Raw genomic sequence first — 26747 nt, 5'->3', positions numbered from 1 at the left:
GATAGGGGAATTCCCTGGTGGTTCAGTGGTTAGGGCTCGTCACTTTCATTGCTGTGGCCCAGGTTCAATCCCTCGTCGGGGAACTAAGATCCCACAGGCAGCATGGCGTGGCCCAAAAAAAAAAGATCAGCAATGATAGTATACATTGCTTAACTCCAAGAACCTGAAAGTACTTTACAAATACTTATTTGACATATAACCAAAATCTGAGAACAAAGAAAATGGACAGTTTATCTGTTAAGTTCAGAGCAGAGAAAATGAAAGGAATTGCCTGAAGTGAGTCAGCAAATTGGCAGCAGAAATGAAAATCAAATTCCAGCTTCCCACCCAGGCACAGGTGTTACCCTACAAGCGATTCTGCATACTCTCATCTTAAATGACGCATATTTTTTGGTGAATTTAATGTAAACAGTAAGACTGTATTCAAACTGCATCACTCTAGTTGTCTTAACTAAGATAACTTATTCAATGCATTCCCTACCTCATTTCACAAAGAATTGGAAATGGCTTTAAAAGCAGATACAATAAAAACAAACGATAGAAATAAGCAAAAAGTCTTGACCGAGGAAAATATATATAAAAGAACAGAAAGAAAATCAAAATAAAAATCCGTTGGGAATATAACAGATCCCATGTTTCACATTATCCATAAGGACTGCGTACCAGGTCCTTAGAGCTGTTCCTCCTAACCTTTTTCGCCTCATGATACACGCAGAAACTTAGATGTGAACAGTCCCTGGAGGAAATGGAAGAGACTGCTAGGGCCCAGATGACCGGATCATCCCTGCCCAGCTAAACGAAATCAGTTCTCGGGGCCTGTAATCCATTTGGATCATCCCAGTACGCTGTAGCACACAGGATGGAAGGTTCTGCCTTAGAGAAAGGCAGGGTTTCTGGCTCTCCTACCTGAAAAGTAATCTCCCTTGGTGGTTCTTCAAAGGGGCGCTGAGCACGATGGTAGACAACTACTTCAAAAGCAGATAAAGCATTTCATGTATACACACAGCAATATGTGCTGAGGGCACAGTGAACGAAGCATTTCTGCAGAAGGCTGACACAGAGCAGGAAATCTCAGGATACAGATGAATAATCAACTGCATGTCCTTCATGCTGCCCACTGTAAATAATAAACAGCCTTTCTCTCAACCAGGCTGTTGATAAAAACTGGAAAGCAGACAGTTCAAAATTAAGTTTTTCAGTGAGGACTAGAGTTCCTATACTTGTTTATTTTTTAGCTATTATTTATTTGTTTAAATTTTGAACTTTTAAAAAATTCTGGATGTATTTTTTATTGAGGTAACACTGGTTTATAACATTACATAAGTTTCATGTGTACAACATTATGTCTATTTCTGCATACCTTACAGCGTGTTCACCACCAAAAATTTAGTTTCTATCTGTCACCATACAGTTGATCCCTTTTATCCATTTTGCCTCCCTTCCCCCAGGTTACCACTACTCTCTTCTCACTGTATCTATGTGTTTACTTTTATTTGGTTTGTTCATTTATTTTGTTTGTTGGTGCTTTATATTCCACATGAGGGAAATCACATGGTATTTGTCTTTCTCCGTCTGACCTACCTCACTGAGTAGAGATCCTATGCTTTAAAAGTCAGCTGAGCAAATGATAAAGTGGCCACAGTGGTGGCAAAACTGAAGGGGCCCAACCACAGCCTCAGACTGGACAAATGCCATCACGCCAGGCCAAGGCAGAGAGCTGAAAATACGACAAAATCGGTCATTTTCGTTATTAGGTGTATCTTTCATTTGCAATTACCTTTGAAAAACCACCTTCTGTTTTGTTTTGGGGACAAATCCATAAACGCTTAGGAGCCAAAGTAAATTCCACCTGCCTGTCCTGGCAATGACAGAATCCACAGAGGTTTTCCAATTGCCTAACCCTCACTCAGGCCTGAGATGCTGGCCCTCTTAACCTCCCATTCACTACACCTTTGGCAGCCAAGTTGCTTTAACTACTCTCCATAGGGGAAAAGTTGGCAATAAAAGCCCAGACCTGGTACCCAATACCGCAGAGTAAGAAAAATCTCTAACACCTGCCACCCTGGCTCCTGCTTGCACTCTCTCTCCTCCACTCCTTTGTCTGACACCATGAATAGCAAACCTAGTTGGTAAAGTAAATCTAAAATAACTCAACCATGAAAATAGGAATGCCTGTGCTTTTCATGTGTTGGCTTTTTTCCTCTGTAGTGTTGATGCAAATGTGGTGGCTGAAATGGTATCTATTAGAAGCCTGGAACAAATCATCACATTTATGGCTATAACTGAAACCTTCACTCTGTACCCTCAGGAAGGTCCCTCTGGTATCCAAGGTCAGGCAGGTCCCAGCTGGGCAGGCTGTAACTTGATCGTGTCATAGGCTACTTTCCAGCTACTATGTGAGATATGTCAAGAAGGTATTATTTTTGAAAGAATATTTGATAAGGATATGCTCTTATTTCTCCCTTATCCATAAAAATCAGCTTATAGGAAACCCCAAATTCTCTGTAGACAGCAGGGTTTAAAACAGACCTCCCTTGGGGACCCTTTGTGACCATGTGCCCATTACACCTACTTCTTTGGTTATACCACACCACGCTCCATGCACAGTACTCATCTGAGGTCTGCCGCCCCCACTAGACTGTACACACCATGAAGATGGGAATCACCTGTTGTATTAAACACTCTACCCTCTGTACACTGCACGGTGTTTGGATGGAAGAAACACTTAAAATTAGTTGAATGCACTGTCCAAAGAAATGAAAGAAAACAGGATATTTCTTTCTGCTTTTCATCTTTACTTGTCCTCACGTTTCCCACACTATTTTCAGCTCAACACCGCAGGCACCAATAGGGACATGCATGGCTCGGTTCTTCCTCTTTAAAGATCACAGATCCAGGAGAAAGGAAAAAGACAGGAATTGGGAGGTGTACAGTCAGGGCAAGGCTGAGTCAGATACTTGCAGTGACAAGTAGCAGATACCCACCGGCATGGGTATCAAGCACAAATGGGCACATGGCAGTAAGACAGAGGGTATCTCTTGAACTCAAAGGCAGAAGCAGAGCCAGGCTTGGGAGTTCGGAGGATGAGGAAGAAAACCTTAAGGCAACACTTGCTCAGGCTTCACTCGCTCTGGAGCGAAGTGATCCTTCCTCCCTGATTCACACTTCCTTTTCAGGGCATCAGCTTTCACTGTTTCTTCATGTACACAAACACCTCACAGCTGTTTCATTTCTGTGTTCCCAGCTCAAGGGACCAGCCTAGGTTGAGACTAGCTAGCATATCCTGTTCCAAACTCTAAATTCCTGGGAAAATCAGACTGACTCAGGGGCAAACAGCCTTCACCAGACACATCTGGTTTCTCCTGCATCCCTCCTGGAGGGGAAGCAGGAGTTTCTCAGAAAAGACAGGGTCTGAGGACACCCCCAAAGCAGTGGTTGGGTTTTTTGATTGTGATGAGTCTCCTCTTCATCTTTCTCTCACCTACCACTCTCTGAAGTTCACGCAGTTTCTGCCTTTCAGGCTCACTCCTGCCCTCAAACTTGGCCTTCACTGTTCATTCTTTCTCGTCTAATGCCTTCTGCTCCTGTCCCTCCAATCAACTTCAAATTCTTCTCAATGCTATAAAACATTACTATCCTAGCCAGAACATGACAAATACTATATATATATATAAAATAAATTTATTTATTTATTTATTTATTTTTGGCTGCATCGGGTCTTCGTTGCTGCCCGCGGGTTTTCTCTAGTTGCGGCAAGCGGGGGCTACTCTTCACTGCGGTGCGCTGACTTCTCACTGCAGTGGCTTCTGTTGTGGAGCACGGGCTCTAGGCGCACAGACTTCAGTAGTTGTGGCTCGTGGGCTCTAGAGCACAGGCTCAGTAGTTGTGGCACACGGGCTTAGTGGCTCCGCGGCACGTAGGATCTTCCCAGACCAGGGCTCAAACTCGTGTTCCCTGCATCGACAGGTGGATTCTTAACGACTGAGCCACCAGGGAAGTCCTGACAAATCCTATATTAAAAGGGGTTTTTTTTTTTCTTCCAGTATTTGTTTGTTTCAGGTTCTGTGACTTTATTTTTTTCTAACTTTATTAAGGTGTAATTTTCAAATAAAAATTGTAAGATATTTGAAGTGTACAATGTGATGAATTGGTATGTATTGTGAAAGGATTCCTGCCATCAAGTTAACACGTTCGTCACCTCACATATCTAATTTTTTTTTTTTTTGGTGAGAACTTTTAAGTTGTACTTTCTCAGCAAAGTTCAATCATACAATACAGTGTTATCAACTATAGTCGCCATGTTATACACTAGATCCCCAGATTCCATTCATCCCGTAACTGAACTGTACACCCTCTTACCAATCTCTCCCACCTCCTTGTCTCTGGCAACCACTTTTCTACTCTGTTTCTATGAATTCGGCTCTTTTTTTAAGGTATTTTAATGGACAAAATAAACAGATAAACCATATATTGCATGTACAAGATCGTCTCTGTATGTTTTTTTCTGGATTTGGAATACTACCTATTATGTACCACTAAGAACACACAACACGGTCATATCTGCCTTGCAGTGTCCGTATTATAGCCTCCAGATATACTGTACTTTTCCACTTACTTTGTAATTAATACCACATAACCGTTATTTAGGGATAATACTGAGTAACCTCTTAACAAAACACCTTTCAATAGAAAGGACTGCCAAAAAAGAGAAAAAAAAAAAAAAGAAAAGCCCTTTGGAAATTCAATAAATGAATAAAAGAAATAAATTCTAACTGACACGAAAATGTAGCCTATTTCTTTGTGCAATAAGATTCTGCCTCTCTCAAGTTAAACAAAACTTATAGTCTTGCTCAGAGATCAGCTCCTATGTTATCTGAATGCATATGACCCCTAGGAAAATAAAAGCCAATTTCTGATCAGCTGTGAAGAATGCAGCCTTTTGTTCTTTTACCCTTCTCCACGGTAGATGGAACCATCCAACAATGAAAGATTACAGAAATCATCTTCACCATTCACTCGTTGTTCATCTGCATCTCCTGGCACCTAGCTTGATGGCCTGTATACAGTCGGTGTACAGTAAATATTTGATCAACCAGAGCGTGTACTTATATCTATGTATTTACAAATAAACACTATATATGCATGAGGCTTCACATGTGTTGATATAAACATATGTAAATAGATCAGCAGGTTGGAGACAACGCCAAAAGGCAATCTTCTCAAACTTAAAAGGGCATTCAAATCACCTAGGGATATTATTAAAATGCAGATTCTGATTCAGTAGATCTGGGGTGAAACTCAATACTTGCATTTCTAGTAGGTTCTCAGGTGACCCTGATGCTGCTGGTCTACAGACCAAATGTTAATAGCAAAGTAATCCCCTCTTTATTCCCTTTAGTAGGAGGCCATAGGCAAACTATGCAAATAATTAGAGGGTCCTTCTTCTCAAAGATCATGCTCAGTCATTTAGGAAAATGAATGATAATATTCTCAGGGAAACTCATCTTTATTACCAGATTCAAGTCTGCAATAGGTACTTCTTTACTGAGCACCTATGCCAGGTACAAGACTACAGCAGACTTTAGTCATTCAAGGATACAGCTTAATAAAGGATGAAAATACAACTTGAGGCGTCTCTGTATCCTCAGTGATATTCAAATAAAGAGAACATTAGAGAATGACACCAAATGTGTATGGATGTGTGTATGGGGGAGGCGGTGGGTAAGCAACTGCTTAGGATCCCGCATCTTCAAGAGGTTCCTATCAAGTGTCGACGTCCATCTCAAGAAGATTCCTTGGGACTTCCCTGGTGGCGCAGTGGTTAAGAATCCACCTGCCAATGCAGGGGACACGGGTTCAAGCCCTGGTCCAGGAAGATCCTACATGCCGCGGAGCAGCTAAGCCCGCGTGCCACAACTACTGAGCCTGCGCTCTAGAGCCCGAGAGCCACAACTACTGAAGCCCGCCTGCCTAGAACCCGTGCTCCGCAACAAGAGAAGACACGCTAATGAGAAGCCCGCGCACCGCAACGAAGAAGAGCTTCCGTTCGCTGCAACTAGAGAAAGCCCACACGTAGCAACAAAGACCCAACGCAGCGATAAATAAAGAAAGAAAGAAAGAAAGAAAAAAAAAAAGACGACGATCCTTGTGCACCATCCCCAAGCCCTCGTCACTGTGCCCACGTCCGCCTCTCCTCTGTCTTCGCAGTCATATGGGAACGACAAGCCTCTGGGGTCAACTTCAACTTGCTGGACTACAGAACTTCGCCATCTCGTCCTGTTAGATATTATGTCAAGTGTGATGAAAAAGACCGTAGGTAAGACTGGTTATACCACTTAAAAATGAGAGAAAAAAAAAATCAATCAGAGAATTCCTTTCCCTTTCCCTTTCCATTTACCTAAACCCTCATCACTGCCAAGGCTTAAAAGGAAGTTCCCCCAGGGTCTTGGCTGTGTAACGGTGTCTGCTGGAAGCATGACTGGTGAAGGGAAAATATAAGCACTTGGAATTACAGGCTGCCTTTTCACTAATGTAGAGTGGGATGCTTGGTTCAACGACGGGCTATCATCTATTCACTACAATTCTAAAGAAATGCAAACCTCAAAGACAAATTTGAAAATCAGAGAAATCCATTACATCTTTAATAATGTATTTGTTCATAAACAGGCAAAATTGTTGTTTAAGTTATTACAGTATTCTTTTGCCAGAGGCATAAACTTAATCACATCTACAGCGTAGCATGAATTTCTTTTGGTTGTACATAGTGGCATGTATGGAGCCAGCTCTCTCCCTGCAGGGGAACTTCTGCCAATGCAAGAATCTAAGAATCAGTCATCTTTTTTTAAAGGTATATTTGAAAGATTCACTATTTACCAGTGCAAGGATATATTTCTCACATAAGATTCTGGGGAAATAAGACTGACTTCTAATCAGAACGTTTCAATCCTAAGCAAATCCTTTTCAGAACTGAATGTTCAACACTGAACGTTTTGAATTTGAATAAACAATATAACAATAATGCAAGAACAAATTTACTTCACAAATGTAATCACTGGACAAAATTTTGAGTTGTCTAAGGAAGTACTTTACAAAAAAATTGGAAAAGAGAGGGAGACTGTGTAATCAAGGAGTCTAGGTGCTGTAGTCCTCCCATTAATCTTATTCAGAAACTGTGAATATAGAGTCAATTTCAGAACAATTTTCTTATTTTACATACTGAGAGCTAGAATGATTTAACAAGGTACTTTCCATTATAATGATAATCCCAACCCTCAAGCATCTCTACTCAAGAAAATACAGAGAAGGCAATCTGGGAAGGTCGGGGAGTTGGGGTCCATGTCTGATTTTTAAAGACACAGATCCAGATACTTACAAGGCATCACATGGTATATGCTTGGCCAATATTGTCCACTGTCTCTCTTTAACCACACACGAACAGTCCTGCAACAAAAGAAAATGTGTGTGTTAAATCACACTATTTTTGGTCATGGGAGTGTTGACAGATAGAAACCAAACCTCTTAATTATATATACAGTGGACCCTGAACAACATGGGTTTGAGCTATATGGTTCTACTTACAAGCGTATTTTTTTTTCACCAAATATGTACTACAGTACTACACAATCCACGAATGGTTGAATCTGCAGATGTGGAACCACAGATACAGAAGGCCAACTATAAAGTTATATGCAGATTTTAGACTGCACGGAGGGTCAGTGCCCCTAACCCCTGTGTTGTTCAAGGGTCAACTCTGTGTGTATATATGACATAACTACATTGCTATAATTAATAATACATATTACATACAAATATGTATAACATATATGTTGGTTTATAACATATCTCTATATAATACATGCATATATATTTTAATTATATTTCTACACATTACATATATGTGCGTGCACACCATGTATGCCTCTCTAAAGGCATATTCCTATATTCCTTAAATTTAAGGCTGTATACATTTAAAATTACATATGACTTTTATAATTAAATATTTGAGGATAATTAAATTTTATACTCATATATATATTTATATACACGCATGGGATAGTGTTTGAAAATTATTTTTGTAGTTGTTTTGCTCTCGGAGTATATGGCCTTTGCCCCAGTCGGCTGGAAGCATTCATCCCCCTGGGGAGTAATTAGGATTTACTACGGAAGGGAGTAGGAAGAGATAAAATGAGGCAATATGCAACATCCGACACACATGGAAGGATGACACAGTAAATTCACAGTCTCACAAGCCACGGACGGCATCGTCTTGAGAGAAGGTTTTTGCAAACACAGTCAAGCAATGGTAAACTCTGAGACTCAGATTACTGAGCTGGAGGGCCGGCCATGCAACCCACCAAGGAACAGGGTAATCCTGCAGCAAAGGCTGTGGATGAAGTTCCAGGCCAGAAGGCCAGATAGAGACATAGCAGACATCCAGGAGAGCTCAGAGAGGAGGGGCCAAAGAGAGAATGAACCAGAGGATACTGGGAGGTTCTTATCAACCAGAAAGGCCCTACCACGAATTACACCAGCACATGCACGCAAGGCAAACACACCTAGGAGGTAAAGGGACATTGCCCCAGAGACCAGAGGAAGCAGCAAACATCAAACCAAGGGAAACGAACAGCGCCCCACTGCTGCTAGAAGATCATATACACCACACCCCTCACCCCACACCCTTAAACCATCCTAGGGTAAAAAGCAGACACTGAGAATTTTAATCTCAGAGAGAGATGGACACTACCTAAACAAACTATTTAAGTCATCATATTAGACTAAGTTTTAAATTGTACAGTAATCAGTGGGTCTCCCCATCAGAATAGGAGAAAAAGACTAACTACAGACACAATAAAGAAATGCCACTTTCTCTGCACGGCCATAAGATACGATGTAGTGATATATAGTGACACTACTACATATACATGTAAAACTCCATGTTTTTGGTCAATCAGCCAATTTGTGAGATGATATAACGGAAAATAATTCTTAAGAAATAATTCAATACATACATTATTTATACACATAGCATACCAGCCTTCAATTAAATTCTTTTTATAATATATGTCAAAACAACATTTTAATATGGAGATTATTATCTCAACAAGAATAAATACAGGAGTCACATCATGGAAAATGTCAGAATAGGAAGCTCCAAGAATCAGTCCCTGTACCAAATCAACTACTGATCTGTCAGAATCACTGTTTCAGAATTCTAAAGTCTAGTTAGACACTTGCAGCATCCATGGGAATGCTTGATGAAGAAGCTGGTATATGTCAATGAATTTCACATCTTACTTGCAGCTATCGTCATGCATGCCCCATCCCTGTAGCAGGCAGCTGTGGGGACAGTGGCCCATGGTCATGGAGTGACTTGCAGGTACCAGGGTGGGAACCCTGTCCTCCAAAATTTGGGGATGCGTGTTTTGATTTGCCTGGCAGTTCACTGAGAGACTAGAGAAGATACTGGCCGTTGTTTCAATCACCTAGGTCTGAAGGGCTTCCAGGGCGATGTCTGCCAAAAGAATTTAAAGGGAAGGAAGACCTTTCTCTCCTTTATGAAATTCGGGCATTAAAAGAAATCACTGGTTGGGACTTCCCTGGTGGCACAGTGGTTGGAAGTCCACCTGCCAATGCAGGGGACACAGGTTCGATCCCTGGTCTGGGAGGATCCCACATACCATGGAGCAACTGGACCCGTGTGCCATGACGGCCGGGCCTGCACTCTGGAGCCCACGAGCCACAGCTGCTGGGCCCGCATGCCACAACTGCTGAGGTCCACGTGCCTGGAGCCCGCGCTCTGCAATGGGAGGGGCCACTGCAATGAGAGGCCCGCGCACCACAGCGAGGAGTGGCTCCCACTCGCTGCAACTAGAGAAAGCCTACGCGCAGCAACGAAGACCCAACACAGCCAAAAATAAAAATCAATAGATGAATAAAGTTAAAAAAAAAAAAGAAATCACAGGTTGACCTCAGAGATAAAAGAACAGAAACTTCAATGATCACATGATCACGTACAACATGAAATATAGTCTGTGCAAAAAGAGTTGGGAAAAGTCACTAAACAGACAACTGTAGCATTCAACAAGTAACAAGAGCAATCTCCAGAGAGCAGGGAGAATGTGATTTTCAGTTGCCACATTATAATATTTAAAATATCCAGTTCTCAGACTTGTGGTTGCCAAGGGGCAGGGGGAGTGAAGGAGGGATGGACTGGGAGTTTGGGGTTAGTAGGTGCAAACTATTACACATAGAATAGATAAACAACAAGGTCCTACTGTATAGCACAGGGAACTATATTCAATATCCTGGGATAAACCATAATGGAAAAGAATATTAAAAAAAAGTACATATCTGTACAACTGAGTCACTTTGCTGTACAGCAGAAATTAACACAGCATTGTAAATCAACTATACTTCAATTAAAAAATAAATTTTAAAAATAAAATATTTCTAGACATCAAAAATTGAATAAAATTAAATTAAATATCCAGTTCTCAATAAAAAATTGCAAAGTATGCAAAGAAAGAGGAAGTGGCCCATTCACAGGGAAAAAAGTGACAATAACTACCAATGAAGTAGTCCAAACACTAACTGGCTTTACTAGACAAAGACTTTAATTAACTGTCTAAATATGCTCAAAGAGCTAAAGGTAACCACAGACAAAGAACTAAAGGAAATCAGGAGAAGGATGTATGAACAATTAGGGAATATGAGTAAAGAGATAGAAATTATATAATAAAACAAATAGAAATTCTGGGGCTGAAAAGTACAATAGCTGAAATGAAAAATTCACTAGAAATGGTCAGCAATAGGTGTCAGACACCTATTGACAAAAGAATCAGCAAACTTCAAGATAGGACAACTGAAATTACCTAGTCTGAGGAAAAAGAAGAAAAAGAATGAAGAAAAATGAACAGAATCAGTGAAGACTTTGCCTGGAATTGAGGCAATCATCTTTGATCATGAGACAAACAAGCTTGAGGATAAAAGTTGACATGCTAAGGGGAGTTCCCATGTGGTCTAGTGGTTAGGATTTGGCACTTTCACTGCCATGGCCCAGGTTCAATCCCTGGTTGGGGAACTAAGAAAGATCCCAAGCCGTGTGGTGCAGCAAAAAAAAAAAAAAAAAATTGACATCAAACACCATTGACCCACCAACCCTTTAGACTAACTTTAGACTTGTTTGTGAGATGATCTGATTTTTTCTTACCTTAAGCCACTGTTTAGTGGATTTTATTACCAGGATCTGAATACATGTTAACTCATAGAGAAGACGAAAGAAAGGAATGCCTTTCCTTAGGTTTTGGGTTTGTCCAACTGCATGGATGGCACTGTCATTCACTGAGATGAGGCACACTGGAAAAGGACCAGATTTGGGGGAGTATCATGAGTTCACTTTGAACATTTGAGTGGGAGGTATCTTTAAGTTAGCCTAGAATTCCTAATGAGCGAACAAAAGACAATTATAATTAGAGGCTATGGCGTGAATTGCTCTGAAGATTTAATGTAAGGTTCTTGACAACAGTGCTTGGCACATAGCAAGCACTGGATAATTGCCAACAAATAGTATTGTGATTATCATCACTATTGTTTAAAAACCTATCCATCGGGCTTCCCTGGTGGCGCAGTGGTTGAGAGTCCGCCTGCCGATGCAGGGGACGCGGGTTTGTGCCCCGGTCCGGGAAGATCCCACATGCCGCTGAGCGGCTGGGTCCGTGAGCCATGGCCGCTGAGCCTGCGCGTCCGGAGCCTGTGCTCCCCAACGGGAGAGGCCACAACAGTGAGAAGCCCGCGTACCGCAAAAAAAAAAACCCAAAAAACCTACCAATCAACCATAGCTTGGGAGAGTTCAAGATCCCAAACCTTTTCCTGCTTTGCCAACATACTGAACATCTTACTCCTTGTTATAAGGGATTTTACACTCAATCTACAGAGGTGTCATAAATTATTTATCCATTCCTGCAAGCATTTCTTTAACACATACTGAACATCTACTATGTGCCAGGCTACTATGTGCAGGAGCTCCATGTGGACAGACAAGGAAACATCATTAAAACAGTACCTGATAAGAGCTGCAAGCTATTTTATATCTATTTAAGGCCATGTAGGAAAGGTATCTAATACATATGGCAAAGGGCGGCAGGTTCAGGAAGTGCTGACTCTGAAGGAACAGCACTATCTGTTATTTCATGTATTTCCTTCATGGCACCGGCCACAGTCTGCTATCTGATCTACCTACTTGTAAATGTGTTTATTATCTTGTTACCGAACCAAACTTGCTCATCCACAGGCAGTAAAGCCAATCTACTGACACTGGGTTGTGGTGAAGGGAAGTACAGCAACTACTGTAAGGCGCCAGACAGGTAACCTGGCACAGGTAGTGCTCAAAAAGCCCGAACTCCCCCAAACTCCCCCATGGGTTGAGGGATAGCATTTTTAAAGGAGGTGGGGGGCAGAGTTTGTGATTAGCTCATGCACAATTCTCTGACTGGCTGATGGTGAGGTAACAGGGTGGTATCACAAGGGTTAACATCGATCCTTAGGCTCCGGTAGGCCTGGTGGCTATGTGCTCAGGGTCATCAAGTAGTTAACATCTTCCATTTGGTGTTGGTTTTAGCATCTGTAAAACAACTCAGGAAATGTGCATCAGATACTATTGTCTAGGTCCTCCAGAGAGGAGTTAAAGCACAGGATACAGAGGAGGGGTCTGTCCAGGGAAGGCCCCAGAGGGTCCTGCTCAGTTACAATTTGATTCGTCCACTAGAAAATAAGCATGAGGGGGACTTCCCTGGCGGTCCAGTGGTTAGGACTCAGTGCTTTCACTGCCGAGGGCCTGGTTCAACCCCTGGTTGGGGAACTAAGATCCCACAAGCCACGTGGCTCGGCCCAAAAAAAAGAGGAAAGAAAAGAAGCATGAGAATAAAGAATATTCTTTTCTTGCTCATCACTGTCTACCCAGAGCCTAGGAGTACATGGCCATGGTAAATGTATGATAAATATTTGTTGGGTGAATGAAAGTAGGAAGAAATTTTCCTCTACCCTTCCAGGTTCTTCTGGCAGGTCTAAGAAGTAAATTGACATGAGACAGATTAACAGGAAAAAATTCAAACAAAAGTTTAATAACATGTATACATGGGAGAGACCCAGGAAAACGGAGTAACTCTCCAAAATGGCTGAAGCCCTCACCTTAAATACCATCCTCAGCTAAAGACGAAAGAGGATGTTGAGGGCAGGGAGAGCCAGCTGTGGGAAGCTACCAGGAAAAGCACAGTAAACAAGGGTAGGATTGTGATGTAGATTTAAGTCACTGCTTTCTGCATCGATAAGAGTTTCCAGAGATTTGGTCATCCTCCTCTTCTTGATGCATCCAGGGAGATATACCCTTACACAGTGGCAATTTCCCTTACAAAGGCAAATGTTTCTTGCAAAACGGTAACTCCTACTTGATTTTCAGAGTTTTTCCCATGTCTACTATTCCTTAGAAAATAACCAGCTTAAAATTAATATACCAAAGAGAGATATTTGGGGATGGCAAATTCTGCACCCCTACAAGGTGTTAGTCCCAGGTGGCAAAGCCTGCTGGTTGTCTACACCAGAGTCATTCTCCTCTTCTTCCTGAGCAGCAGTTAGACTGACCAGAGAAGGATGGGGAGAGCACAAAGGCCAGTAAGTAGAAGACAACAGACTTCAAGCTAGACCAGATGCTTAGCAGAGTTTATGTGTTAGAGATACTCCTATAAACAAACAAAAAGAAGTCTACCAGGCTTTCCAGGGGACCGTTTGGCCAACAGAATGCCCGTCGTGGCCTCCCAACAATCCCACAGGGTGGGTGTGATTATGACTGTCATGTTACAGGTGAAGGTTCTGCAGCCCAGAGAGGCCCAGGCTGCACAGAGCCAGAGGGTGAGCCAGGTACCCACCTGCAGAGGCTGCGCTCTCAGCCACTACACCACGCAGAGCTGCTCCCTAACAAGGGGGTGGGGGGAGGAAGGTAGGAAAACACCGGCGAGTTTCACTTCAACATTCTGAGTTTAAAATGGCTACAGATCATCTGAGTAACGATTACACATGGAGCAGCTTCTTACATGAGGGTTCCAGATAAAGGGAGCACCTACCCTATGTGCACAAAGGTTGTTATGCTATCGTAATGTTAGCTGTACCAATGGTCTTTCTGATGCATAAATTATTTTTAAAATATATAAAAGCATATACAAACACACATTTGTTTTAAGTAACAGTGTTCCTAAAAATCCCAGTTAAGAAAGGTACACATCAATACAGTCAGCACAGGTTTGTTTAAAGATTTTCTAAAATAGCTGTACAGGTCAGAAAGGTGGCAGGAAAACATGAGTTTTAATTTTTTTTTTTTTTTTTTTTTTTGCGGTACGTGGGCCTCTCACTGTTGTGGCCTCTCCCGTTGTGGAGCACAGGCTCCGGACGCGCAGGCTCAGTGGCCATGGCTCACGGGCCCAGCCACTCCGCGGCATGTGGGACCTTCCCGGACCGGGGCACGAACCCGTGTCCCCTGCATCGGCAGGCGGACTCTCAACCACTGCGCCACCAGGGAAGCCCCTGAGTTTTAATTTTAATAATAGTAACAAACATACACATTTAATCCTTACAAAGCCCTATGAAATAGAAACTATCCTTTAGAGATGAAAGTGTAAAGCCCAGAGAGCTTAAGCAATTTGCCCAGAACTAGTGAGTGGATGTAGTTATTTTAAATCCTGTGCTCTCTGCACTAAATATACTGCCTTCCTTACACTAGCATGTACCTGGCAATTGATAAGTTTTACAACCTAAAAATAAACTGCTACAAAAACATCTGTTCTCTTATATTCTCTTATATTCAGAGGTGTAATAGCAGTTTAAAATAGAAAAAAGATACTGCAAAAGCACAATTTGGGTGGCTAGGAATTTCTTAAATAAATGTAAATTCCACTATACGAAGCCTATAAGTGTTCATTTATCCGCAAATTATATTTAAAGAGCAACATAAAAAGCTTTTAATAGTATGTGAAAACTTTTTTCCTTGAAAAAAAATTTAAGAAAAGACAGCTGTGATTAAGAGTCAGCGTTAAGCCAGTAGGGGTGAGTGTACGGGGGAAGAAAAGTGCATGACCCTGCTGAAAGGCAGGGAAACTGCATTCACCCCTGACACAAAGCCCTGGGGTACACGAACCCAACACAGCACTGCACAGCCCACCTTGCCACGTCCTGCTTTCTTCTCCCCCTGCCTCTTCCTCTCCCCCAAGTTCTTAGCACTAGGCAGAAACAGACACTGGGGAGAAGTAATCACTGCTCATCTCAAAAATAGTAAGACAAGGTACTCCCAGCGGGCCTCAGCCAGTCCAGCAGCTGGGCCACTCTGAAAATAGCATAGTCTTACTCTACATTGGACACAGCTGACCACATGTCAGCAAGTAAAACTTATTTTAAAATATTGGCATTAAATAGTATTCCTTAAACCTAAAGAAGTGTTGTTGTTGTTGTTTTTAGGGTTAAAATAGATGTTAGATAAATTGTAGCATTTATCAAAACTCTCCTAGAGGGCTTCCCTGGTGGCTCAGTGGTTGAGGGTCCGCCTGCCAATGCAGGGGACGCGGGTTTGTGCCCCGGTCCAGGAGGATCCCGCATGCCGCGGAGCAGCTGGGCCCGTGAGGCATGGCCGCTGAGCCTGCATGTCCGGAGCCTGTGCTCCGCAACGGGAGAGGCCGCAACAGTGAAAGGCCCGCGTACCGCAAAAACAAACAAACAAACAAACAAACAAAACAAAACAAAACAAAACAAAAAACTCTCCTAGCATCAGAGCTGGCTGACTCCGTGGCTGAGCTCTAAAAACAGTCAGAAGAAACCACACTTTATCGTACTTGGCATCTGCCCCAGGGCCAAGCCCCACACGAGGTCCCAAACTGGTGCTCATTATTTACGACATATCAAAAGGATATGTTAAACATTCGTCCCTCCAGTCATCCACGTCCCACCTGTCCTTGTCAGGAAGTCTCTGGTTACACCTGCACAGAGGCCTTGGGCAGAATGGCAGCAACCAAGCTGGGCTGACACCGACAAATCTGTACACTGTGTCGGGAGAGATGTAGAAATTCTTCATTTTACAGCTCCAGCATCCGCTAACACTCTAAAGAAATAAGTAAGGGAATGGTACTCTCAGGCTGCCTCCCACCCCACCCCAAGTCCCTCCAAAGAACCGAATCCAGCGCCAGTCTTGAGCTACAACCTTAGCCAGGATGGGGGTGTCCTCCTCACAGGCAGCCCTCAGCCCAGCAGCCAACGGGTTCACACAGAGGGGTTCAATCAAGCAGGGGAGTCACATGCTCCCTTTATGAGATTCCTCCAGATTTCCGCTTGTTTGACTTCCTTGTTTTGACCTGTGCTGATACCCATACACTGCCAGTAGAGTTTAGACACAGTTACTGAACTGTGTGTCTGTGCATGTGTGTTTGCGTGTGAACACATTTATACATAGATATACGGCCAAGCACCACACCAGGTCCACCCTCCCACATCCTATCCAGGAATATACCCTTTGTTCTACATTCTAGCAATCTTTAAGTCCTCTTACACTAGTGGGGACAATGAACTACCGGGACTGGAACAACTTGGATTTTCTAAGACTACTAAAAGTTAGGAATTCTGCCCCACTGCCCCAAAAGTGCACTTACACATTCAATCGACTTGTTGATCATTAACTCATTCGACAAACATTTATTCAACACCTACTAGGTACTAGTATGTGAAATGCACAAAAACAAACAAATGCCACCTCTGCAAGGTAAGATCTACAGTAGGGAGAAGCCAGTGCTGCTCCAGGAGCACCTAGGAGCATCTAACTCTGACGATGGAGCCCGGTCAGGTGACAGCAGAGAAAGCTTCCCAGAGAGGATGGTGTCTGAAATGCAGGATGAGGAGGCATTTGCCAGAAGAAAGGAGGAGAGGGTGTGAAGCAGGAGGTGAGAGCAAGGCAGGAGTAATGAGGAACCAGCCTAGACACAGGAGCAGGCAGGAGGCCGCTGAGGGCTCCGTCTGCCCCACTGAAGAGTCTGGATTTTACTTTGAGGATGCCGGGGAGCCGCTGGAGGATAAGCAGCCAGTCACAAACTCCTAATATTTTTGTTTGTTTGGGGGAGGCCTGGAAGAAGCCTGGTTACCCTGAAGTAACCAGTTTGGAGGATGTGGGCAGTAAAGCAGGCAAAAAAGGACGAGGCCCTAGAGGAGAGAAGAGGCCGCATTTCAGAGCATTTAGGAAGTAGAAGCATCTGGACTTGGGGTGACTGGAGGTGGAGTGCTGCATGAACGGTGGTGCCATTTGTCAGGGAGTGATTCTTGTGGTAAGCAACGGTGACTTCATCTTGAACTTGCTGAGTCTGGGGACTGAGTGAGTAGACTAGCCTGCCTGCTTGCGAGAGGTCTCGGTGCGGTGTGAGACCTGAGCCGAAAATGAAGATCTGGGAGTCACCAGCACACAAGCAGTAGGTAACTCATCGGTGAAGAAGAAGAAAAGAGGGCCAAAGACAAAGCCCTGAATAACACTAAAAGTTAAGGGGTATAGAACATAAAAGATCTGTGAAGACCTCAGTGTGGGCTGCCAGGGAAGTAGGAGAAAAAGCCTTTACTTCTAAGACCCTGCACGTGTACTAATTTTTAGTCCAGAAAATAAGGTCATTATAAACATACATAAGACTGAACCAAATTCACAGTGAGAACGTGCCCACAATAAAAAACCATCTTATATAGGTCACTTTTCTGAGGGAAGAGGGAAGATTGGGGGTGCTGACAAACAGGAGACCACAGGTTGCTAAGCTACTGAGTAAAATAAGACGGGGCGTCTACCCATGTCGAAATCCAGCCTTTTTAAAATGTGCCCTAGAATGATGCAACCTTCATTAGTTACCATAGCGATGAGCTTCATTTCCCAGGGGACAATTGTTATTTTTGCTACCACTGAAGTAACTGGGGGGAGAAGCGGGGTGAATCCTACTGTGTTTTGAAGACCCTGAATTTTCAGGGAATGTTTTTCTAATAGATCACACATTACAGCCTCAATACTAACAGAAGGCAGTCCCTAGCAATCTGCAAACTAAGAGAAGAACTTTGAGCAATGGGATGTCAGTCAATGTCTTTTTGTAGTTTTTACAGTGACTTGTTTCAAAGGGAAAAAAAATGCCTCTAATGCAGAGAATGTTGTGGAAATTCTTGGAAAACAGAACTGAAAGATTTTTTTCTATGATTATTTGTAGGAAGAGCAAACTATGAGATTCTCATTATATACATTCAGATCACATGTTGTAAATAAACTAAACCCAATCTTCTACAGAACACTGTGGATCTCTGTACTGAGGGTTTTTCCAGGGACGGACAGAGGCTGCTGTGTGGAGTGAACGAAGGTGGCCGGGGGTTTCAGAGACAGGGGCAAGCTGGGCGCTCTCCAGCTTCCAGACCGTACTGCCTGCGAGAGCCTCAGTTCCAAGTATTAACCGCCTCACTACATCAGACCTGAACAACTTTTTTGAACCGCAGATACCTGGATTCCCATGGCTGTAGCAACCTAGCAATCAGCGGCTGGAGAAGAGGTTTGGCTGTTTTATATTTCAACACCTTGAGCTTTGGATGCTATTCCTGCTTTAAAAAGGAAAACAGTCATTCTGGTCATTTACAGCCCTGTGCTTCATCAAGGTGTGCTTATTACAGCCATCCCCCCAGGAAAATTTAACCGGCTGGGTCATTTCTCTCGAACCAAAGGTCATGAAAGAAAAATGACAATCAAGTGGCAATACCTTCACTGCTTTTTAAAATCTATGAAGTGAAGTCTCCAAATGAGGTTAAATGGACACAGATGCCAGGAGAGAGATTATAAACACACACAAAATATATGGAATTGTGATCTTTATCCATCAGTAGTAGGGGGAATTCCCTGGCGGTCCAGTGGTTAGGACTCTGTGTTTTCGCTGCTGAGGGTGCAGGTTCAATCCCTGGTCAGGGAACTAAGATCCTGCAAGCAGCATGGCGCAGCCAAAAAAAAAAATCAGCAGTGAGCCTTGAGAGAAAGAAGCCCCCACAAGCCCTTATTTCTGAGTACTTCATTACTGATAATCACTATTCTGTGTCTGCAAATAGTCTCCTTGCAGTCTAGACTTGTTTTGCATATTTTGTTGTCTTGGTAATTTAACTCCTAGTAGCTAACGTTTAAGCACAGCCTTCCTGCCCTGGCACAGCTGTGGGTTTTAGCATTTGCAGACTCCTTCCCTCTAACAACTCTTACCTGGCTGTCTGCTGTCCCACATTAGCGCAACTCCCCCACAAGCCTTCGGGACTCCTGAGCAAAATCAAGCTTCGGGATCATACTGTTTCTTGTTAGGACAGTCACATTAGCCATCAAGCCTAGTGAGCAAGTCCATCTCCCCCACTGGACAATGAATTCCCTGAAGACTTCAAAATTTTTAGCTTTGATTTTCTTAATACCTACAGTACTTTTATTTTGAATACATACAGTACTTAGTATAAGAGAGATGCTTGAAAAAGGTCATAAAAATACACTAAAGGCAAAAAAGAATGGGAAATAGAAGAGAAAAAAAATGAACACATTCCCAGTGCAATGGTGAAGAACAGCCCATAGGGAAGCACCAGAGCTCGGAGGGCGGACAGTCCTGGATATTAGCATCAGCAACACCAACTGCTCCCCAGCCAGAGTCCCTCACAGGCCAGAGAAACGTGAGGACAAGCCTTGAGCTGTCAGTCTGAGCAAGTCAACAGAATGAGAGCATTCATCAGTATCACCCATTAGGAGGACTATGGATGGAATCACTAGAGGAACAATATATTATAGATTTAAATACTGTTCTTGGCTCTGTACGCAGCGGGAGGGCAAGGTCTATGTCATCCCACTCACCACTCTATTCCTACAGCCAGGTACAACGGCAGGCATGCGACAAATGCTCCACAGGGACTTAATGAAATAGTAAACTGAAAGAGCAGTGACTCAGAGAATGCCCCTGGCTGCCACTGTTCTGAATCCTTAGACAGATTAACTACTCTCTTCCAAGGTAGCCACAGGTAGCAAAATGCCCAAGAATTTTATACTTTAGAAACACAGCAGAGCTGGGGGAGGAGAGAATGAGGAGTTACTGTTTAACAGGTATGGAATTTCCATTTAGGAAATGGATAATGGTGATGGTTGTACAGCATTGTGAATATACTTAATGTCATTGAATTGTACACTTAAAAATGGTTATAATACATGGGGGGGGGATAAACTGGGGGATTGGAATTGAGATATACACACTACTGTATATAAAATAGATAACTAATAAGAACCTACTATATAGCACAGGAAACTCTACTCAGTACTCTGTAATGACCTATGTGGGAAAAGAATCTAAAAAAGAGTGGATATATGGATACGTATAGCTGATTCACTTTGCCGTACACCTGAAACTAACACAGCATTGTAAATCAACTCTACTCCAATAAAAGTTATTTTTTAAAAATATTTATTTATTTACTTATTTTGGCTGCACCGGGTCTTAGTCCGGCTCGCGGGCTTCTTTGTTGCGGCATGTGAACTCTTAGTTGCGGCATGCGTGTGGGATCTAGTTCCCCGACCAGGGATCGAACCCTGGGCCCCCTGTATTGGGAGCGTGGAGTCTTACCCACTGGACCAGTAGGGAAGTCCCCACTAAAAGTTATTTTAAAAAATGGTCATAATGCTAAATTTTATGTCTATTTTACCACAATTTAAAAAAAAAAAACAATTTTTTAATCTTTAAAAAAAGAAACAGGGCTTCTCTGGTGGCGCAGTGGTTGAGAGTCCGCCTGCCGATGCAGGGGACATGGGTTCGTGCCCCGGTCCGGGGGGATCCCACATGTCGCGGAGAGGCTGGGCCCGTGAGCCATGGCCGCTGGGCCTGCGTGTCTGGAGCCTGTGCTCAGCAGCGGGAGAGGCCACGGCAGTGAGAGGCCCGCGTACTGCAAAAAAAAAAAAAAAAGAAACACAGCAGAAAGACTATCTCTCTAAAACTGCAGTCTTCACAGAGTTGCCGGAGTCACAGCAATTAGAAGACAGCTGCAGACAGACTGGCCTTAGAACAGGTCTACAGAGGGCATCCTGGCTGAGAATGCGTAAAAGGAATTCACTTGCCCACTCCAGCAGGGTAGGGCAGCAGGGTACCCATCCAGCACTCAAATCCAATTCAAAATTAGGGTTTGGAGGAATTAGACTTGATATACTATGAAAAGAGGAACAAAGGAGAGTTTCTGAACCAGGTATAAGTGGGTAAGGTTACATAATGAAAGGGGGTGTTTTTCAAAGACTACTTTGGCAGTACTGAGCAACCTGCATTAGACAGGAGAAAAATTAAAGGCTACAAAACCAGTGAGAGCCTGCTATAGGGATCAACATGTCAGAATACAGTGGTGGCAGGAGAATAAGGAAGAAGAACCAAATCCTTGATACGTTTTTAAGAGGGAATCAAGGGAAGGAGAAAGAGCCAAAGGTGACTACATTTCCAGCCTGGAGAGCCATATGGATGATGAAGGCAGATTGCGACAGATGCTCAAGCCCATATTTTAAAAACAAGGAGAGGCCTCACAAAGTCAAATCACTTTTCTGAGAGACAGAAACTGGAAAATTTCATTGATTTCCAGCAGTGTGTGACAAAATAGATGCTCTGAAAGATCTTCTGGGATTAGGACAATCAGAACGCTAGGTAAAATTTAGTAGAATGTGATTTTCTTTTTATTGTTGTTATTTTAAAACACTGCCAACTTGTTTGAAAGTGAAGGATCTGCAGATCCCAAAAACTCTAATAAGGGAGTTTTTAATAGCTTTTAACCTTAAAAATTTCTTTTGGGTCCTGGAGATCTTAAGCATCCATTTTACTCCTATATCCCACATTGGGCACAGGATATAGGAGAAAAGGCCTAGGGCCTGACCAACACGGAGAATCGAATAAGAGACCTTATTTAAGCTGGGATTCCAAAGGCTACACCCTTAGTGTAAGAGTGTATAAGAAATGAACCCCCCAAGGGCTTCCCTGGTGGCGCAGTGGTTGAGAGTCCGCCTGCCGATGCAGGGGACACGGGTTCGTGCCCCGGTCCGGGAAGATCCCACATGCCGCGGAGTGGCTGGGCCCGTGAGCCATGGCCGCTGAGCCTGCGCGTCTGGAGCCTGTGCTCCGCAACGGGAGAGGCCACAACAGTGAGAGGCCCGCGTACCGCAAAAAAAAAAAAAAAAAAAAGAACCCCCATATGCAAAAACAGGACAGCAAGGAAACTTGTCTGGATGAAAGGAAAAATAAAAACTAAAAATCAAGCTGTTCTCCATAAGCTGACCCTCATGAAAGATTCAGTACAAATATAACCTACTTGTGTCATCTGAGCAGCCTCAAGTGGAGAATTTAATTTTAAGTGGTCCTAGATTTATAATGTCCTTGGGCAACCAGTAGAAGCAAAAGTAAACACAGTCCTACAGAGGAGCTCAACTTCAAGGAGACCTTAAAAAATTTCTCCAGGTAAATTTCTAAGGAAAATGAATGGATCACAATTTTTTTAAATGACAAAATTCACAAGGAAACTAGGTATCACAGAGTGAGAACCAGCAAAAACAAAAGAACAAAAAGGGACTAACAAAGACTTCAGGTACTAAAATCATCAGAAACAGAATATAAAATAACTACATTTAATGTGTTTCAGGAATAAAAGAGAAGGTTTAAAAATGAACCGAAAGTAAGCAGATTGGAAAAAGAACCAAATAGAACTTCTGAAAACAAAACACATATTACTGAAATTAAAATTTCAATGGACAAATCAAACAGATCAGACACAGAGAGAATTTATAAATTAGAAGATAAATAAAAAACAATCTACAATACAGTTCTCACAAAGATATGGAAAACAATAAAAGTTTAAAAACATGAAGGACAGAGCAAAAAAGATTAGAATGAAAAGGTGTAAGATATGCATAATTGTAAGAACTAATAGAGACTACTCAGTGCTCTGTGGTGACCTAAATGGGAAGGAAATCCAAAAAAGAGGGGATATATGTATACGTATAGCTGATTCACTTTGCTGTACAGTAGAAACTAACACAACATTGTAAAGCAACTATACTCCAATAAAAATAAATAAATAAGAAGTAATAGAGAGAGTGGGGAAAGAGGCAATAGTTGAGAGATAACGGCTCAGACTCTTAAAGAAATTTTGAAAGATGCTGATTCTAAGATGAAGACAAGCAATGACAGGAAATTAGCCCAGATCAGATCAAAAGTTATTTCCTTTTCTAGACGAACTGATCAGACCATGATAGTGACTGTAACTCAGCTACTCTCCTATTTTTCTGATATCCTAGAACTTTAGACACACACACACACACAAAATGACAAAAAAAAATTTTTCTAAGAATGTATGTGGGCCTTGGTAGGGAAATAGGAATCCAGTCATGCAACATTATATCATAACCATTTTTCTTTGCTGCCCACATTCTCATAAGAAACATACCACATACATTTTTCAATACCACCTCTTATAATTCAGTGGTGACTGGAAATGCTCCATGAATAAGATGAACACAGTTAGGCCAAACACGGCTTTGGGAAGTAACTTACACTAATGAAATTAAACAGAGTAGGGCAGAAGATATAAAGTCCATCCATTTTGTCTGCCTTCCTCTAATTCTCATTATCCTTCACAAAACACTCTAAGATGAAAAAAGCAAAAATATAATAATTCTCAGTGGTTATGTGAAGGTTTTAGGAATCTAGAGGAATTTGATGGCAGTTACAGAGAAAGATGGTGGGAAAAGTCACATCAAAACTCTATTGTCGGGACTTCCCTGGTGGCGCAGTGGTTAAGAATCTGCCTGCCGGGGCTTCCCTGGTGGCGCAGTGGTTGAGAGTCCACCTGCCAATACAGGGGACACGGGTTCGTGCCCCGGTCCGGCTCCGCAACGAGAGAGGCCCCAATAGTGAGAGGCCCGCGTACCGCAAAAAAAAAAGAATCCGCCTGCCAATGCAGGGGACATGGGTTCGATCCCTTGTCCAGGAAGATCCCACGTGCCACGGATCAACTAAGCCTGTGCGCCACAACTACTGAGCCTGTGCTCAAGAGCCCGCGAGCCACAATTACTGAAGCCCGTGCACCTAGAGCCTCTGCAACAAGAGAAGCCACCGCTTGCCACAACTAGAGAAAGCCCGCGCGCAGCAACGAAGACCCAACACAGCCATAAATAAATAAATAAATAAATAAATCTCTATTGTCTTAAATACAGTGTGTGAACCTTGTTTGGATACTGCTCTGAATAAACCAACCATAAAAAATATACATTCAAATTAGGGAAATTTGAACATGTTAAATGATGTTAAGAAATTATTGTTAATTTAGCTCTGATGATAATAGCATTGTGGAATGTAGAACTTATCATTTATAGTATTAACAGGTGAAATGAAATGATATAGTAATCCAAAATTCGTTTAAAGTGAATCCCAGCATCCCTACCCAACAAAGGGTGGAGTGGGGAGATATATAAAACAAGATTGGCGGAAGATTGATCATTGAATATTGATCATATATTGCTATTTTCATGTTTTGTATATGTTTGAAACTGTCCATAATAAATTGTTTTTAACAATCTTGAGGCCTTGACTCATAACAACATCTGTATATAACTGTATGTAACAGAAAGGCATAGCCTCCTTTGGAAGTACAGAGAGATTATGAATAGAGAAACAGTAGTGCATATTAATTCAAGTAATACTAAACACTTTTGTCATCCACTTGGCAATCTGCATTGGTTTAGTATCATTTGTAGTTATTACTAAATCACATACAAATGAAACACTCTTTACTTCTAGAGAATAGGCAACAAATTTTGGATCTCTAAAATGAATGAACAACCTTGAAAAGTTATGCTTTAAAAGGTGTAAACGGTTGGGCCAAAATATTTAACATATTCGCCCAAAGGAAAGTGGTACAAAGTATCCGAATAATCCTGCTGGAAATTTTTTTTAGAGTGCTCATGTTAAATATTCTCAATATATAAATTACAGTAGCATATGTCAATGATAAAGGAGACAATAATAGCATATGGGCTGTTTTGAAGTTAGCGGAGTGGATAAAATGTCTATTTTCTGCAGTGCTTAACTGTATTTCATTAGGTGATTAAATTCTCCTCGCTACTAAATGGCATAAATGAACTCAGATTCCATATTAAATAATCTACATTATTTCAAACATCCATCTGCTCTCCTTTATGACAAAGACAAGTACTCAGTTTCTAGATGGAATCACAAAAGCCCTTACAATCCAGCCTATTTTATAAAGTAACTAAGGCTAACCATATTTCTCACTAATTTTAAATGCATCTGACATGCTTTGTAGTAGTACAAAGGAGGTGTAAAACAGGAAAATCAAAAAGACACTGATAGTACATCTTTACTCTGTCAGGTCAAATAAACATATAACAGTAGCTATTGTCCTCTACAATTCTGCTTGAGTAAAGTGATGATTTAGCATGAATGGTTAAAAAAAATCTCACGTTATCTTGAGAAACCAGAGTATACAGATATCCTCTGTTCCTACAATCAACCTTCCTTCCTGTGGGTTTTTGAGGTGCACAATGTATACTCATGAATGTTAATAAATCCCATAAATCAAAATCACATTAACTTTCCTTCCATACTGAACCTTCCCCATAAGCTTCTATAGAATTTCCTTGACGTATCAAAGTACATGGTGTAAAAAGGTGCAGATGAACCTACAACAACAAAATTTCTTCATATGTTGGTTGAAGAAAAGTCTATTACCGGAAATAATTCACTATATCTTGGCCTCCCTTGGAAAACCTGTTTGATTTAAGCCATGCCAACAGAAAAGCATACGTGTAAACTCATTAAATGAAAAGAGCAAGCCGAAAAAACAGAACCTTCTGTTTACTAGTCAACCCTCATTTATGCTTTTGTGGGAGAAGTAAGGCAAAAGTAATAGCTGAAACAAAATTATTTTCTAAAATTCTTTTTAAGAATTCATTACTTGCAAAAAGATCCTGAAATTCATAAGAATCTTGAGCTAAGGCTGACATAACACATAGCCCCTCCACCAAAAGCCATGCTGTAAAGCAAACATGCTATGTAAATTATTGCTCTACATAATATGCAGCAGTAGTGAGTTAATCCCTGCAAAAATAAAAGTCCAAAAAGCTTAGAAGAACCCAATGTTTTTATTTGCCAGCATTCTCCCAAGGAGTTATATATGTAATAAAATGAATGAAATCAGCATTTTCTGACACACAGCGTAGCTTTTCTTGAATGGGTACTTAAGTGTGAAGATGGATTAAGTCTCTGATCTCATTTTAATGAGTTTCTCTTTGTCTTTGAGGGACTACACTGCACAGATGCTCAATCACTCTACTCTAGTCATTTAAATCAATCCACTTAAGAGTTTTGAGAACTGGGCTGACTTGCACTTATTTGGTTATACTAAATTCGCCAAAATTTAAAGTCAGAGAATAATTTAAATTATGTAAAGTTACTTCTTCCATCCAGTAGGTTGCTAATTCCTGCCAATTCTCCTTAATGTACAATAACTAAAGTCTCCTCTCTCTGCTGTCTACATTGTTCTTCCATCCAATACATTCCTAAACCCTGTCAATCCAACCTCCTAAAATATAACTAACACCCGTTGTCTTTCTACTGTCTATAATATTGCCTTGGTCACACTCTCACTGATACCTGCAAGAACCT

At 41.9% G+C, this 26747-nt stretch overlaps 1 protein-coding gene across 1 annotated transcript in view; it reads right to left on the bottom strand.

Moving 5' to 3' along the window:
* The window catches only part of WDFY2 (WD repeat and FYVE domain containing 2), a gene marked incomplete at its 5' end in the record, with an annotated part of 168081 nt that overhangs the window by 91614 nt on the left and 49720 nt on the right, over positions 1-26747 (bottom strand). The window contains one exon of the mRNA XM_079721758.1: positions 7373-7440. Coding sequence (XP_079577884.1) covers positions 7373-7440 — 68 coding nt within the window. The remainder of the gene's footprint in view (positions 1-7372; positions 7441-26747) is intronic.

This window comes from Hyperoodon ampullatus (assembly GCF_949752795.1).
Source record: "Hyperoodon ampullatus genome assembly, chromosome: 16".
Classification (NCBI taxonomy): domain Eukaryota; kingdom Metazoa; phylum Chordata; class Mammalia; order Artiodactyla; family Ziphiidae; genus Hyperoodon; species Hyperoodon ampullatus.
This window is presented reverse-complemented; position numbering and strand designations above follow the sequence as displayed.